Source organism: Dipodomys merriami, unplaced genomic scaffold, assembly GCF_024711535.1.
Source record: "Dipodomys merriami isolate MVZ:Mamm:240054 unplaced genomic scaffold, mDipMer1.0.p SCAF_20, whole genome shotgun sequence".
Classification (NCBI taxonomy): Eukaryota; Metazoa; Chordata; class Mammalia; order Rodentia; family Heteromyidae; genus Dipodomys; species Dipodomys merriami.
In genome coordinates this window covers 7693699-7711523 of record NW_027203382.1, presented here as the reverse complement: position 1 = coordinate 7711523, position 17825 = coordinate 7693699, and the positions used below count along the sequence as shown (strand labels likewise).

The 17825-nt window shown below is 35.4% G+C and overlaps 1 protein-coding gene across 3 annotated transcripts in view; it reads left to right on the top strand.

The window, feature by feature from the left end:
* Window positions 1–17617, top strand: part of Lnpep (leucyl and cystinyl aminopeptidase) — a 90758-nt gene extending 73141 nt beyond the window's left edge. For 2 of the 3 annotated variants that reach the window (XM_070031026.1, XM_070031028.1), the window contains exons 14-18: window positions 1354–1538; window positions 3610–3771; window positions 4764–4904; window positions 5361–5442; window positions 6048–15006. In XM_070031026.1, coding sequence (XP_069887127.1) covers window positions 1354–1538; window positions 3610–3771; window positions 4764–4904; window positions 5361–5442; window positions 6048–6179 — 702 coding nt within the window. In that variant the 3' untranslated portion in view covers window positions 6180–15006. Of the gene's footprint in view, window positions 1–1353; window positions 1539–3609; window positions 3772–4763; window positions 4905–5360; window positions 5443–6047; window positions 15007–17174; window positions 17243–17449 lie in introns of those variants that run through there. The other variant, XR_011373719.1, reaches the window with a different exon arrangement.
* The last annotated feature ends 208 nt before the right edge of the window (window positions 17618–17825 follow it).

The window sequence follows — 17825 nt, the reverse complement described above, 5'->3', positions numbered from 1 at the left end:
TTAACTGATCTTATCATAGTTTTTCTAGAAATAGGATTGTTTTATAAAACTTTTTATGTTATAATTTGAGATATATTTAAAAATCAATTGACTTTATCTTAATTTGCCTCAGCCTCTCACACTGTTCAGTGTTGTTGGCACTTAGTGCTTTACTGTGCCATTTCCCTGGGCTTCTTGTGTTGTATGGTCTCAATGAGCATTGCTGTGATTTCTCCATGGAGACTTTTCTCACTAACGTTTGAACTTGTAAACTTTATTTGCTTACATAATTCTTTTGTGTTTATTTGAAAGTAGTGTGTAACTTTTGAATTTCTTCTATTCTTTGCTCATTTTGGGCAGTGGATTGTCACAATACTATTGATTCTGTTCTATTGAAAAGTTAAGAAAGTTCAGGCAAGCTGTACTGTACACTGGCATGTGTACACGCTGGGTCTCCTGCACTGCTTTTATCAATCCCTTTATTAATCAGTATATCAAGTCAACCCAGTCCCTTGCATCCTTGGCCCCTCACACATTCCACAAGGCTTCCCTGTCTCTCTTCTACTTGCTTTTAAACAAATGAAAACAAGGTGACTTGTAATAATACAAACAACTCAGAGTCCTTCTTTACACAGATTCACTTTTCCATTCACTGTGTAGCTTCACAGACTTACTCAGGGAAAGTCTGCCAAGAAAATGACTTCAGCAATTTAGAACTCTTCAAGTTGGATTCATTTAAGGGATTGACAGTGGTTCTCATGGAGAAAGTTACATTTTGTAATGAACTTGAACTCTGCATGTGGGTGTTCATTGTACTATTCTTGTATTTTTTTCTATAGGCTTGAAAGTTTTTACATGAACAGGCTGGAAAAAATAAACTATGAATACCTATTCCATGCAGTTAGCTTAACTCACTCGCACATCAAGCTGATGATTTGTTTAATTTGCACTGCATTTACACTGGATTCAGAAACATTTAAACATTATTAGTAATGAAGTATATTTTTCTCTTTGCTTTATGGTTTATAGATTCTAATGTCATAAGGTCAGCCATCATAGCCAGGATCATCATAAGTGATGCTTTTTGGCAGGAGATAACTTCTTGCAGAGTACACACAGACTAAAAGTTTTCTACTACACAGAGGTCATTAATTCTTTCTGAGTTATATCATCATAAGTCTACCTTGACTACAAATTTGTTATTGAATGTTTTTGTCCCAGCAATATTTAATCTTTATATATCAGTTAATATTTAATAAGCACGTAATGTCTGTGCTCATTTTTCCCTCAGTATATAAATGTTGGGGAAAAGCCATGAACTTCTATTTACTGTTTTGATTGTCTAAGTGGTAATCCTCCATTTTCTTTCTCTAGACCAGAGTATATAATTTGCTTCAAACCCAAACCCAACAACAAAGTTGGACTGATGATGGCACCCCATCTGTGCGAGAGCTTCGGTCAGTCTTGCTGGATTTTGCTTGCACTCACAACCTGGGTGACTGCAACACTACTGCCATGAAGCTGTTTGATGATTGGATGGCATCTAATGGGAACCAGAGGTGAAGCACACATCTCCTTGTTACTTAACATCTTGTTCTGAAACCAGGATCTTCTCATTCTGGGTTACAACTGTTATAAAACTAAATGCTAATGTAGAGGAACTCAGTTCATATGTGCTCTCAAATAATTTGCCAACTTAACTATTTTTTGGTATATAGTTCAGTAATACTAAGTGTATTAGCACTGTTGTGCACCAATTTCCAGAACTCTTTTTTCTCTTGCAAAACTGAAACTCTGTGTGTCCATTGAACAAGATTCTTTCCTCCACACACCTACTGACAACCATTATTCTGCTTTCTGATTGAACATACTAGATACAGCATATAAGTAAAATAAGATAAAATATCTGTGTTTTTGAGAGTGGTTTAATTTTACTTTGCAAAATGTCTTAGAGGTCATATGTGTTGTAGCATGTGTCAATTTCTTTTTTTAAGGATGAAAAAAATATGTGTACATATGTATGTATTTAGCACATAACATTTAGCCATTTATTCAAGAATAGACTTTTGAATTGTTTCTGTTCTTTTGTCATTGTGAATAATACTACCATGAACAGAGGTGTATAATGTTCCTTGGAGATTGGCCTTTCAAATCTTTTGGATATGCATCCAAAAATGGTATTGCTAGATCACAGACATTAAAAAACATATTTTTTAGAAACTGCCATGCCAATTTGTTTTCCGTAGCAGCTTACCAATTTACATTACCACAAACAGTGTGTAAGCATTCCAGTTTAACACATCCTTGCCAACACCAAGTGGAGAGGGGGCAGAGTCAAGCCTGTTCCTTATACATGATGGCCAAATGCTGTGTCGCCTTGCTGTATCCCTAGCTCCTGATTTCTGAGTTTTTGATATCAAGCATTGATAAGGATATCTGGTGACAAGCAAGTCATGTTCAATTCAGGATACAATATAGAAGTTGGAGTAAGTAGTTAGTAGCAGTGTTCATGGTGATAATACATTCTTTCCTAGTTCTTTAGTGGGCATTATGGAGAGAAGATTCATATATCAGATGGAAAGTTGGGATGGAAAATTTGAAAGCCATTTTTACCTCAGATCTAACTCAGGGGATGGACTGTGTTTCATCTCCTTTTCTCATACACTGCCTCACACATTTACTGTTTTATTAATACCATGATGTGTTGTAATGTAGTGTGATGTATTTTCCAGATTACTTACACCATTTTTGTACATGGCTTCAGTATATTTCAGTATTATTCACATTTGATTCCTTTTTTCTCCCTCATCCCTCTAAATAGTCCCATAGTTAGAATCATATTCTGTGTATATGTATAAATGTACATAAATATATGTGTATGTATACATATGTACACACATACAGTGTACACATGCAGACATATACATATATACATATGAAGGTGTCTGTGAATATGTATGTCTTTTAGGTCTAGCTTCACCAATGAGTGAGAACGTGATATTTGGCTTTTTGAACTTGGCTTTTCTTACTCAACATGAGGATCTCCAGTTCCATCTATTTTCCTGCAAATGAAATAATTTCATTTTCTTTATGTCTATGTAATATTCCATGCCTTTGTTTCTTATTTTTTATCCATTCCCCTATTGTTGGACACCTGGGATAATTCCACAGTTTGCCTGTTGTGAACATGCGAAATAATTACGGATATACAAGTATCTTTCTATATTGATTTATATTCCTAACAGATACTTGAAGAAAGGTTCAAACAGCCTTATCCTAAAAAGAAATATGAATTAAACTACACTAAAATTTCATCTCCCTCCATTCTAAGTGGCTATTGTATAGAAATAAACATATGCTAACAAGAAACTATCATATACTGTTGGTGGAAATATTAACTAGTACAACCACTGTAGAAAATAGAATGGAGGTTCCTCAGAAAACTAAGATACATCTACCCTTTCCTACCTCTATTGGGCATAGACCTTTTTCTTTACCCTAAGTATATAGTTAAGACTTCTGTAATTATTACCAAACAGGCCCCCAAAACACCACCACCAATCAGCTCCTTCCTTTTTGTGTTCAGAATATTTCCTGTTTTTTTTTCACATTTTATTATCTCTCTTACAGCCTTCCTACTGATGTCATGACTACTGTATTCAAAGTTGGAGCAAAAACTGAGAAAGGCTGGTTATTCCTCTTAACCAAGTACAGCTCTGTAGGCTCTGAAGCAGAAAAGAACAAAATACTTGAAGCTCTTGCCAGCTCAGAGGATGTTCGAAGGCTTTATTGGTATGGAATTCAGTGATAAAATGGAGATAGGCATTATACATCTACTTCATAGCATTGTTGTATTGAAGACTTCCAGTGTTGTCTAGTACTATTATTTGCTACTAATAAGGGTACATTATAATTAATTAAATTAGTTTGTTTTTTTTCTTTCTTTCTTTTTTTTTTTGTCAGTCATGGGGCTTGATCTCTGGGCCTGGGCACTGTCCCTGAGATCTTCAGCTCAAGGCTCTACCACTTTGAGCCACAGTGTCATTCCAGTTTTCTGGAGGTTAATTGGTGATAAGAGTCTCATGAACTTTCCTGCCCTGTCTGGTTTTGAACCAGGATCCTCAGATCTCAGCCTCCTGAGTAGCTAGGATTACAGGAATGAACCACCAGTGCCAGGCTCTTTTCTCTTTAATGGTATCCAGGTTTTAAGTAAGGCCTTACATTTGCTCAACTTGCTTGCTTCTTGGCCTGCCCTCTGTCCATAAACTATGCTTCCTGCTCTGCATTTTTGCTGATTATTTTGGAGAATATAAAATCACATAGACATTTCTGTCTTGACTGGCTTCAAACCTGGATCCTCTAGATTTTAGCCTCAAGTAGCTGGAATTACAGACAGGAGTAACTGGCACTTGTGTGAAGAATACAGGTTTTAACAGTAGTTATATACCAGCCTACTGAAATAAAATGTTTTTTATCTGAAAAAAAAGCCAGTTTCTAGAACTATAATAAATTATGTATTATTTTAAATATATATTGTATACATATTTCTTAAATTTCCTTAAATTTCAGAAACTATTAAGTGGCAGTACATGTGATTATTTTAGTGATTTCTTCATTTAAAAATAACAAGTTTTCAGTTTATACATTAATTTTAGACTAACCCAATAGTTATTTTCTTTGGCTTAGCCTAGAACATTAATTAAGAAATCAATACAAATTTAAGTTCTGGTGTCACTTCTTCATGAACGCTTATATTGGAGGTTTGAATCTGTTCTGCTTTTCAGGTTAATGAATAGTTGCCTTCATGGAGATATCTTTCGAACTCAGAAGTTGTCATTTATCATTAGAACAGTGGGCCAGCATTTTCCCGGACACTTATTGGCTTGGGATTTTGTCAAAGAAAACTGGAATAAGCTTGTACAGAAGTAAGTTTAAGTAACTTTTCCCATTTCTCAGGTTCTGCATTTAGAAAAAAAAGCTTTATGTTGTGTTGTATAAACATAATTGCCTAACATGAGCTAAATTTTGCATGTTGGAAATGTATCTATTGCCAAGGTATCCTTTAAGAACTCACCACATGCTAGATCACATATAGCTTGGTAGGTTTGTCTGTTCATTTGTCTTCTAGAGCAAATACGATTTTCTGGGTGTGTATGATCTTTGAGAAGCATATGAATTTTTCTATATATCCCAAATCTTCCCCTCCCCCACCGTTTTCTGCCCACTTTGCCTTCCAATGTAAGGAAGTATATAGACACGTGACTCCCTGAAGGGCAGCAAGACTCCACTCGGCCTCAGGCAGTAAGGCATTCCTTTCTGCTCAGAAATAGGGCCTTGTTTACCAGCACCTGCCTCATATTTTCTTATTTGTTTTTTTCCAGGTTCCATCTGGGGTCTTATACCATACAAAGTATTGTTGCTGGATCAACTCACCTATTTTCAACAAAGACACACTTGTCTGAGGTTGGTTGTATAAGTGGGAAGAAGGGAAACTGGGAAACCCTTTCCCCCTAAGCTATTGAATTTATATGAAATGGTGATTTATTTTTCATGCTGATTCCTATTCGTTCTCTGTTTCCTTTATTAAGGATTTTGCTTCCAGGTCACTCTACAAGGGTTGGATATATGACAAGGAGGGAAAATTCTGAGTCCATTCACAGTACTATTCCCTTGTCATCTTAATACAAACTGTTTAAGTGGTTAATATAATTGTCTTGAGGAATTAGAGCAAAGGGCAAATTTAAAGCACTAAGGCTTATTTCAGATTCTACTCATTTATTATTTCATGACCATATTTTTTCCTTTTAGTTAGAAATAGTAAGGAGCAGAGTAGTAGTAGTAATAATAGTCGTCGTAGTAGTAGGGAAGATCATTTTCTTCAGACATCATCCTCCTTGATTGAGATCTCCATATAGATACTTTGAATGTTAAGGTACTTCTCTGTACTGTTTTCAGGATATTAGCACAATCATCTTTAAGTTAAAGCTTTTATCAGGATTATCAGAGTTATCTAAGACTTACTAGCTATCCTTTTCTTCTTTTAAAACCCTTGCATGTGGAATTTACAGGTAAAGTCATTCTTTGAAAGTCAATCAGAGGCAACCTTTCAGCTCCATTGCGTCCAGGAAGCCTTGGAAGTCATTCAGCTGAATATCCAGTGGATTGAGAAGAATCTGGGAGATCTCACATGGTGGCTGTAGCCCAACAGCTGCACCTCATTCTGTCGCCCATTCAGAGAGCTGTGAATTTGGGCTCTGCTGCTTTTGCAAAAGTCAAGGTGAAGCCAGGACTGTTGCCAAGTGTTTGCACTGTTAGAACTCTAGTTAGCTCAGGGCCCAACTGTACTTTCATCTGCCTTTTCTGAAATGTCTTTTGGCAGTATGTAGTTATTTATCACCAAATTATATTCACCTATATGCCAACCATCTAAAAAAACAATGAGCAGTTTATCTGCTTTAAACATATACAAATGGGAAAGAAATTGATTTTGGAATTCTGTTCTATTTCTCAGTATCCAAGGAGTTACTGACACAATGAAACAAAGAAAGGTCTACTGTAAGTGCCACCATCTGTGCAAGCTGCTAATTGTCAGCCATTTATTGCTGCTTGTTGATAGATGCTATTGGAATATGGTAGAGTTAGCCTTGAAGACAACAATACCAGGGCAGTGAGGCATGCAGCTCTAGAGAGCTGTTCTCAGGTGCACCGGTCTACTTTGGTTTGGAGTTTTGAAGTAAGCCTTTATTTGCTGAAAAGATTTTTTTTTAAATAATGATAACTAATGTCTTTTTTCCCTGTAAAATAGCCAGGTGCTACAGAAATTTTTTGTTTAGTTGAACAGGCCAAAAAGTTAATATTTCCAAATATGTAACACTTTCTGTTTTTATTTTTTACAGCATTACCATAGGAAAATATTCCAAACTCACTTAGCTTTAATTAGAATTATTTTATTCATGAATGCGATTATCTTCCCTATCTGTAAGCCATCCTCATACCTGCTCTAGACTGACCCTATGTTATAACACAGTATTGCTATATTTGGAGCAAGCATTCTGTTTACACTGGCATTTTTCCTCATGACATTTTTTTTATCACCATTTACTAAGAATACTGTTTGTTGCCTTTTGTCTTCACAAATCATACACACTTTCTGAATCATAGCCATGTATAGATTTCCATTTTTAATCATATACTGACATGTTAGGAGCATATTTTAACATAAGGTCCTTGAAAAGTAGATTTTTTTTAATTTGACGTTCACCATAGTACCTTAAAGGAACAAAAAGAATGTGGAAAGGAGCAAATTGAAGTAATGGTTAGCATGGTGAGCTTTGAATGAATGTTTTCCCCACTATTAAGATCAGTAGTTTTTAATTTGATTGAAAAATATATTTAGTTTTTCTTTTGGTATGGCCAATGAATGAAAGAAAGAAAAATGAGGGATTCAAAACTGTATGGCATTTTCACTCCTTCTAAAGGAGAAATACTGTACTTGAATTTTTTGAGCTATGCAGACTTATACCTAGGTTGTTGTGTTTCATTGATTCTTAGCAGAGAAGTTTCCTTCCTAATAGCTCCTGTGACTTTGTATTTTGTTTGCAAACAGTGTCTGTGTACATACAAAAGGGAGCTGCTCCCAATGAGCACTTACACATCAGAATCAGGCAGTAGAAAAGGTTACATTTTTTATTCAGCAGATGTGAACTTAGAATAGGTGGGGTTGTGTATAAAATTATATTTTATTTTATGGAAATATTTTTTATATAAGAAAATATGAAAGTCTAGAAAGCTAAAAAATATCTTGCTTTAATCCTAGTATATTTTCCCCCAAGTTGGTCTTTTCTAAATATTTATCTCTCTGTTTTTAAGTGGAATATATTGTATCCTGAGAATCACAGATCCATCAAAAAATGTGTTATACAAACTGAGATGATTTTAGATCTTTATCTTTCTTATGTTTTGGTAAATGATGATAATTTAGTTAACACTGAAAGTTAGTGAGGCCTTGTATTTTCAATGTGAAGGAAAAGTACTAACTTTGAGTAAGAAGTTTAGGAGTTTTTTGTTGCTAGTTTTTTATATTTCTAAATTCTACTTTGATACAGTTTAAATTTTGCTACTTCTCAAAGTTAGTTAAGAACTTTCAGTTTTACAGCCCATCTCAACATTACTTCGAAAATGTGTTAACTTTGCATATGGCAAATCTTAATCTTAAATAATATAATTTTTCTGTTAAAATATGTGCTTGTGTGTATGTATGGATATGCGTGGTGTGGCATGTTATTAAAAGTAAAACCTAGCTGGGCGCCACCAGTGGCTTATGCCTGTAATCATAGCTACTCAGGAGGCTGAGATCTGAGGATCGTGTTTCAAAGCCAGCCTGGGCAGGAAAGTAGTCCGTGAAACTCTTATCTCCAATTAACCACCAGAAGCCCAGAAGTGGAACTGTGGCTCAAGTGGTAGAACACTAGCCTTGAGCTGAAGAGCTGAGGGACAGTGCCCAGGCCCAGAGTTCAAGCCCTACAACCAACAAAAAGAAAAAAAAAAAGTAACACCATATAAAAATGGGCAAAAAGAGGTAACTTTTGATCTATTACTGTCTACATACTCAAAGGTTCTTCATTCCCATGTTTTATTTATAACTTTCACCTCAATTACTTGTAGTTTTGATAGAACTCATTTCATTTCCCCACAGAATTTCATATTTTTATGTTATGTTAATCCATTTTTAATGGGACCTCTTAGTAATGAATCAGAGGTATAATTTACAGTATAATAAGTAAATTTTATTCTATGCATTATGTTTCTACTCAGACTAAAGCACAGAAGTTGAGCACATAGATGCCTGACACAGCTGGGTACCCACTGAATAATCATCCTGTTCATTGCAGAGATAGTCTGCTTGAATGTCATGTAATAGATATATCATACCAAATTATTAGGAAAGATAGAATTGGAAATCCATATTTGTGGATGGAAAATCTGGAAACCTATAAAGGTAGTAGTTAATATGAATTAATGGGTATGTTAATATGAAGTGATAAGATATGTTAAACTTCAAGTAGTGGCAACTTCTACCATGAGCTATACCTTCCTTTGTTTGTCTATTTGTCTCTTTAAAATGTGTTTGCTCTTTCTTTGAGATTCACAAACGTCACTAATCATAGGTTTGACTCTAATTTTCTTTGCCATTTGTGTTTTTACTTTATGGGTTTTAGCTACTGTAGGAACAGAAGAGCTGTTCAGTCCTGGGTATACAGAAGCAAATCAAGCTGCATTCGAATTATTGGTACCAAACAATTTATTCAATTTATTGTTAAGAAGAAATTAAGAATTTATTGGATTGCTGATAGTCTGTTACTGAATTCGTTTTAAGATAGTCTTCAACTTAAAGCATCTGGAACTCTGGACCCATGATCTATCTACATTCAGATTGGTGAACACTTAAATAGTCCCACACGTTCCATGAGCCTGTGAGCATGCTTCCGTGCAGCTCAGTGTGGCATCTCCAAGAGCAGCCATTCCTTGGCCAAGTTCAAAACTTGGATTTTATTACTTAGGTGAGAATTGATGTCATAGGTATGATGTAGCTCTTTTCACCTTTGCCTTTGTTGATTTTTTTAATTGAAACTAACTCTCCTTTTAAAAAGCTTTCTTTCCCCTAACCCACTTGTATTTTTTTAAATCTAAGGCATATATATATATACATATATATATATATATATATATATATATGTATATATATACTGGTTTTAGGTTTGCTTTTTTTTTTCCAGTCAGGGGGCTTGAACTCAGGACTTGGGTATGGTTCCTGAGCTCTTTTGCTCATGGTGAGCACAACCATTTGAGCCATAGCTCTACTTCCTGTTTGGGGGTAGTTAAATTGGAGATAAGAGTTTCATGGACTTTCTGACCCAGTTGGCTTTGAGCCGTAATCCTCAGATCTCAGCCTCCTGAGAAGCTAGGATTACAGGTGAGAGCCACCAAGCACCTGGCTAGTTTTTTGTTCTTTTATTTTGTGTTTCACTCTCTGCATTGGCAATTAACTACCAAATGAAAACTGGAGGTCCAAAAGTATGATAAATCTCCTCTTCTCCCCTTCCAGTATTGCCTGACTGGGCAACAACCAGTATAATAGTTGATTGATTTGTTCATTTATGAGGGGGGAATGGATATATATTTTTCAAATGTACATATGTATTCTATATATTTTTATATTCTTTCACTTTATATCTTTTATCCTGGTGAAGTTAAATATTACCCCAGGAAACCATTTTCCCATTATTGTGTATTATGGGCAAAAGCTAGAGTACTTATTTGGTTTCTTTTTTGGTTGGTTGTTGTCTAAAGTAGTGTTAGGAAAGCGAAGTAGTTTGTTTTAAAGGTGTGTAGAAATGTTTTTGCTGCTATTTTGTGACTGTTATTTAGTTCTGTATTTTGCCTATGCTTCCTGTGGACATGTAGATAACCCATGAAGTTCCAGAAGTATGGCATTGTCCCATTTACCTGTCTCCGTATTGCATGCATGGACAGACAATAGCTAAGACTAGTCGTAGTGGCTGTTGCTTTGGGCTACTCTTAGAGACCGAAGTGGTCTGTCACTCAATTGTATATAGATGTTTTTCTATTTCATTTTGTACTTGTTCTTTTGCATGAGTGCATATATGCTTAATGAAAATTAAGGTTCAAAGTATAGCGGATCTCCTCTTTCCTTTATTGCTTTAGACAATAGATAATTAAGTAACATTGTTTGGGGATAGGGGAAAGAGTGGGGAGGATGTTTATAAATATACCTGCTACTATATTGTCTTACTAAACTTATTTCATACCATGTTCTTGTGGACATAAGCATACCTAATGAATGTATAAACATTGCCTCTTCTCCCTTACTGTCTATAGGACAATAGTAATAAAATAGTTGTGGGAGTGAGATGTTTGGAGAGTGTAGGAAGGGAGGTATGCTTAATATATGCTCCTATATACTGTATGCAATTCATTGGGTGCCCAAATTGGACAATACCAACTGAGTTCCACATATATAACAATCTCCTCTCTTTATTGCCCTTATTGTCTGGATGGGCTACATGATCATGGTAGTTGGAATTGTTTTTGAAACTTGGATTTGTTGTTGTGTTGTTTTGTTTTGCTTTTGTTATATAAAAGAAAGTGGTTTCAAAATAAGGATATGTAATTATAAAATACAAGTAAACATTTTGCTGCTTTTTTTTGTTTAATTTGCTTTTCTGTCTTATCAACAAATTTCTTCCTTCTCCCTGTTGTGGAATAGTGGTGTGGTAATTAGTAGAGTAGTTGATTTGTTTGAGGCTTCTCAGGGCTTGGGGTATGTAATTTTTAATGTATGTACATGCTTTTACTTTATTACAGTATTTCATTAGGTTCCAGTCCTTCACTTTGATTGATGGGTTCCTGATGAATCCTGCAGCTCTGCATGTGTAATAATCTCTTCTAGGCAATAATTTTCAGGTTGTTTGGGTCTTTTTTAAGTTTTTTGAAGGGTGTGAGTAGACTAAGGGTAAGATATATGGTTTTTTAATGTATATAGTTTTCATTACTATACTGTGTTACTTCATTTTGTACAGAATCCTTTGCATGGATATATAGGTAGCTAATGAATTCAATGTAGAAGTCCAGATGTATGAAAATCTCTTTTTCCTTGTCAATAGTTGTAGCATAGTTTTTTGTTTGTTTGTTTGTTTGTTTACCCTCCTAGATGGTTGGGTTATATTAGACTAGACTTTTAAATCCGTATATAAGAGGGTTTGCTGCTTTTTTTCTGTTACTCTATTTTGTACCTGTGGACACTAAGTACACAGGAAGATTGAGGTTCATTCTATGAAAATGTCTCCCCTGTCCCTTTCCCTTATTGCCTATGAGGGCAATGGCTAGTAAAGTAGTTGCTCAAGTTTCTTTGTCTAGAGTGAGGGTGCATTTGTACTTTCTAAACTGTATATAAATGTTTGCCAGTTTTTTCATTCTTTTGTTCTCAACCTGATTTTCTGTGCAGACTTTTAAGTATCAAATGTAATATTGGCCTATAAAGAGGCACGGGCTGTCTTTTGTCTGTTGCCTTTAGACATAGGCAATGGTGTATACATCCAGTGGGGCTAGTTTATTTCTTGGTTGTTTTGGTTTTCATTTGGGTTTTTTTTTAAGGGAGTAGGCTTAATAGAGAAAAGACTAAAGATGTATATATTTTAAATATGTAAATATTTTTGCCACTTTTTGGCATGAAATTTATTTTGAATCTGGTCCTTTGCATGACTAGATACTTAATGAATGCTGAGATTGACTCTATGAAAATTCTCCCACACTCCCTCGCCCTCATTGCCTGGTAGGCAATGGTAGAGTAGATATTTGTGTGTCTGTCTATTTGTTTGTTTATCTGTTTAGGGGGATTGATACACATTTTTTAATGTATGTAAATATTTGCTACATTCTGTGTGTTATTTTATGTAGTGCTCAGTCTTTTACTGGGACTTGTAGATACATAATGAAATACAGAGGTCCAGACGTATGATAATTCTCCTCTTTCCCCTTCCCTCATTGCCTGAAGTGGCAATAATTTTATAACTGGGGTTTTTTCTTATGTGTGGGAGGTGGGAGGGGATATTTGTGTGGGTAGTATTTAAGGGGAAAAGGATAGGATATATGCTTTTTTAAATTGTATATGAATATTTTTATCTTATTGATTGGTACCTAATCCTTTGCATGGATTAATAGGTACCTAAATAAAATCGAGGATCAGTGTATGACAAATCTCCCATTCTCCCCTTTCCCTTATTGCCTATGTAGGCAATAGCAATTAGAGTAGTTAGATGTTGTTTATGTATTTGTTTGTTTTGGAAAAATTTCTATTTTTGCAAGAGAATAACTTTAAGTATAAATATAGTTTCTTTTTTCTGTTATTTTAGTTTTATATTTAGTCCTATACTTGGATATGAAGAGCAGAATGAAAATAAGGTTCATAATATGACAGAGTACTTTTTTCCCCACGTATCTTTTCACTTAACAGTAGCCAGTATAGATGTTTATGTGGTTATTTTGTTTTATTCTATAGAAATATACCTTTAAGGTTGTAAATACATATATATATATACACATATATATACAAATATATAGGCAAGTTCTATATTTTGTGTGTGTGTGTATATATATATATATATATACATATATACCTACACAAAATATTTCCCTTTAATACTTAGTTCTTTGCAGGGCTCTGAATGTACCTAACACAAGCCTCACTAAGTCTTTGGCATCTGACTTGAAGGTGTAGCAGTGTGACACGGTGTGAAATTAATAGCCACAGGCATGCAGCAAATAGGATTCAAGTGGGTACTTAGATATGGCTGATACTGTGAATGCTAAATCAGATCCAGCATTTCTCATGTTGTGTAGAGTTAAATGGTATAAAAGGGATCTACACTTTTGTAAATAATAGAAAAGCAGAGACAGCACTGGGCAAAGATTTAAACTTCGTTATGGATTAGTCTTTCAGAAAGTGGTCAGCCATTGAGGCCAATGAGCCAATAATAGTGATCTCTATAACTCGTTCTATGATGTTTAAAACATAGCTTCTACATGGGGCCTGGACTTCTGAATTGTCTAAAATCTCTTACAGTTTCATCAGTAGCTATTTATGTTTGTCCAGGAGAAATTATTTTGAGCCTTGGAATGAACCTTTGCGTTATTGCTGTTGTTCCAGTGAATAACGACATGGGTCCAAAAACTAATCCAAAAAGAATTTGGAGGGCAAGCCCTTTGCATCTGTCTCAACACCCACATGTGGCAAGACAAGTTGGCCTTTTCTTATTCAGAACGTCTGTGGCTGCATCTGTTTCCTCACAAGCTGGACCATTCCTGCTCTTTTTTTCCCCTTTTGTCTCTAGTGCCTGCACTGTTAGATGGTATCTTCAGTTGCATTCAAAACTTAAAGCCACACTGCCTCATTAGCCTAGTGTTTGTGTGTGCATTTCATGCACTCAGGCCTGCTTGTTTGCTCTTAGCGTTCTTCTATCAAATTTCACGTTGTCTCTTCATTCACCACATGGTAAACGTTATAACTACTCATTTGTCTGCATCAAAGAAAATGCATGTGTAAACCTCCCTCTCTCCATTCCTTCCTTGCAGCACCTTAGCTTTTTTCTTTCACATTTATAATGATGCTATTCCATGATGAAGATTTGCCATATCATTATTTAAGAAACTTTGAGTGATAGGACTTTTAGAAATTGCAAAGAAATCTTACCACATCAAACTCTCAGACTTTAGTGCTAAAAAAATTAGGCTGTACATTGCTGTTACTTATACTTGATGCTGTAGGGAAAAAAATGTTTATTCATGACATGCTTAACTTTGATCACAGAAGAGAAACGGGCACCTTTTTGGAGTTAGTCATGGTAGTCATTAGTCATATTTCTGAACAGTTCTTAATTTGAAATACTTCAAAGGAAGAAAAGGTCATGGCTTAGCTCAATGAAATGCTCCACCAGTACAGTAATACACTGAGTGTGTATATGTATGTAAAATGAGAATTATAGCATAACTGGAGCATTCACATTAATCAACAAACTCACAAACCTTAGTCTCACCACTGTCTTGATTAAAACCAAGTATTCCATGTTGCTGTGAAGAATTGTCTCTTTCAAATACTTTGGAAAGTAATTTACTTGGGAACTTATAGTGGTATTACAGTTCTGTATTTAAACACCTGTAGAGATCTTCAAATCCTTCAGTCTGAGTTTGTGAGTACAATTCTAAATTTATATCATAATCTGTATTCTGTGGAAGATTTGGAAAATAATATGTATATATAATATTGTTTATGCAAATTGTGTTGTTTCACTTGTAAAGGGTAAAACTTATTTTTCTTTATACTTCTGATGGGTTTTTTGTTTTGTTTAGTTTTGTTTTTTGCATATGACCAGCACTGATTGAAAGGCATGTTTAACTGCAAACACTGTTGCTTTTTTGTGAAATGAAAATAAAAGTATTTAAATACAAATATTACTTGGAGTCTTCAGATTAAACGATGTACATAAAGGTCTTGTTTCTTCTCAGCTTATGAATTCTGTTAGGGCACCTCAACATCTATATTATCTTTCCTAATTTGTTCTGACCGCATGAGTATAGATAGTATCCTTAGAGTCCTTTAACACTTATAGCTCACCATATGTCAAACCTACACTGTGGACATTTGGCAGTGGGGGCTGCTCTTGGACATCATAGGATATTTAACTGGCCTCTAATGCCAGTTGCAATGGAAATGGAAGAAAATTCCATTAGCAACCCCTCCTCTCCCTTGGTCCCTGTTGTGTAAACCAAAAATGTCTACTTCACACATTGCTAGATGTTTCTTGGAGTGGAGGCTAAAATAGGTACATTAGGCAAGAGGCTCAGTAACAGTTGGGAAAGCTCCATCCAGGACTGACATTGTCCATGTGTTGTTATTAAAGGGGCATGTGGGCACAAGCCACTGCTGGAAGGCCCTTCTGTTCAATGTTTTCTGATACTGTTGCTCTTCTATAAGAATATAATTTCTGCATAGTTGCACATAGCTGCTCTGTGGATTTATTGACTGTGTCTTCATTTTCTTTATTGCAAAGCCTCTAGTTTCAGAAAATGTATTGGAACATCAAAGCTTTTAATGAAACCTTTGAAAAAATGCAAGAAATTAAAACTGTTGAAAGGTTCTGGCTCATAGACTGGCATCAGTCCAGACTGGAACAGATTTCAGTTATTCTCCACATAGAGAGTTGTATTTAATTTTTTAGCTTCATTGTCTGCCACTTGTAAAACTAGGATACTAGCTACCTACCTAGGGTTATTAAACTATATAAAATAACTTTCATGGTCCTAGTGTGGCATCTAGCACAGGTACAATAACTGTCAGCTGTATATTTGAAGTGTCATCGCTTGCTGAGCTGTATAGGTTTAACATCTTCAGTAACAAATGTAAATAGTTTTAATAAAAGTCAGTAAGGTTATAAATAATAAACTTGCCCATTAAGAAGTTACAGAGATACAATCTAATGTGCTTTTTATCAAGTTAATTTGAAAAGCCTTAAATGTGCTAAGATTTGTTTGCATTGTAGTAAAGCATGCAGTTACATGCTTTCCTAGTGGAAATAAAATCCTGAGGATGAATTTTGGTTAATTATGGGTAAACATGAAATAAGATCCTGACTCAAATAATTTTCATTGGGAATCATCTGCTTTGAAGTAAAAACACAAGGCATAATTTGTGGAAAACAGACATTGTACATTATAAGTGCTGTTAACAGATTTTTTTTCATTCTATCAATTTATTTGCCTTAAATTTGCAGAATTAAGCATACTCAATTCTCAATTCTAGTAGAAAATAAAAATATATGCAACTTCTGCAGTAGGTGGCAGGATGCAGAGAAATTGGCCAAATATTTTCCAATCTCTGGTGTTAGTGCTAAAAGGAACTTCTGTTTGACCTTTTCTAGCTCCTTCTTGTTATAGACTAAGGGCACCAGAGAGAAGACCTTGGCTAAAAATCCTACATAATAACAAATATGTGTTACATTTGTGTATGTATTTAGATTGGAAATTGTTTGTACTTGAGACAATGCTATGCAGTTACCTACAAGCCACTTTTTCCTTGAAAAGGTTTAAGAATTTTCTAAAGAGGTGTTTTCTTTAATTTTCCATATGGAGCTAAATTAATCTATTTTAATTGCAGGCTTAAACTTATGGAAATAATGCAAATACCATGATCTCAAATGAGTGAATCTGTGTTGTTTGGTGCATTGAAGTAGCGCAACCTTAGGTACAGGTACTCATGTCAGGAGGTTCAAACTGTCATCACCAAAGGCAGTTTAGGGATAAAATGGTGTTCAATGGCAGTGACCATGATGTGCGTCTAGGGGGAAAAAGTAATTTGAAACAGACTTTTTAACCTCAGTCGTATCTCCTAGAACATGCAGCTTACTGTTCTTCCTGGATTTTTCAACAGCTTTTGTCTGATGCTAGAAAGAGAGGAACTGCAAGAATTCCCCAGAAGTGAGAAAAGCGTGTTAAGGAATTCTTAAATAAGCTATGTTACTGCTTTGGTCTTTTTGACAGGGATAACCTGAATGCCAAATGGTTCCTCTCTGTGTACCCCACATGCGTGTCTGTCTCTTGTCTCTTTTTATTTCCTTCAGCAGACTTAACCTCAGAACTTAGTACTTCTTCAGGATTCCCTCCCACAGGATGCACTGATATCCTGAGCAAGGTAAATTTTCCCCAAGATATTGTCTAAGGAAGAATCTGGCAATACCCTCCTGTGCCACTGGGGGAGTCTTTTTATACCCTCCTCTCTCTCCCTTCCTCCTTCCCTTCCTCTCCCCTACCTGTTGCCCACTCTCTCACACACATTCACCTTTTGGACTCCTCACTTCTCCTGAACTTCTTCTTGATTTGAAATGTCTCTCTCCTTTAGAGTACTATAACTCAGTGTGTACATCCAGGTGCATGTGGCCAAGCAGATTGGGAACTGAACACACCTGTAGAACTGTAGTTAACCACTGACTGCACAATTTAGAAGATCTGTGGCCTTTTGCTCTTTAGACATTCGAGTCACCAGTTCTCGCAAGTAACTTACCAACTGTATACTTTAAGCAAGCACAGTGTTCTAATAAAAGGAAACTTTGATTGATTGATTGATTGATTGACTTATTATACTTGGGGTTAAACCTAGGGCTTTGTGCTTTCAAAATAAGTGCTCTACAACTTGATTTATGCCTATAGACCTAACCTGTGTATCTTTAGATCTTTAGCAGCTTTTCATTCCTAACTATGTTTTTCCCTGGCTAATA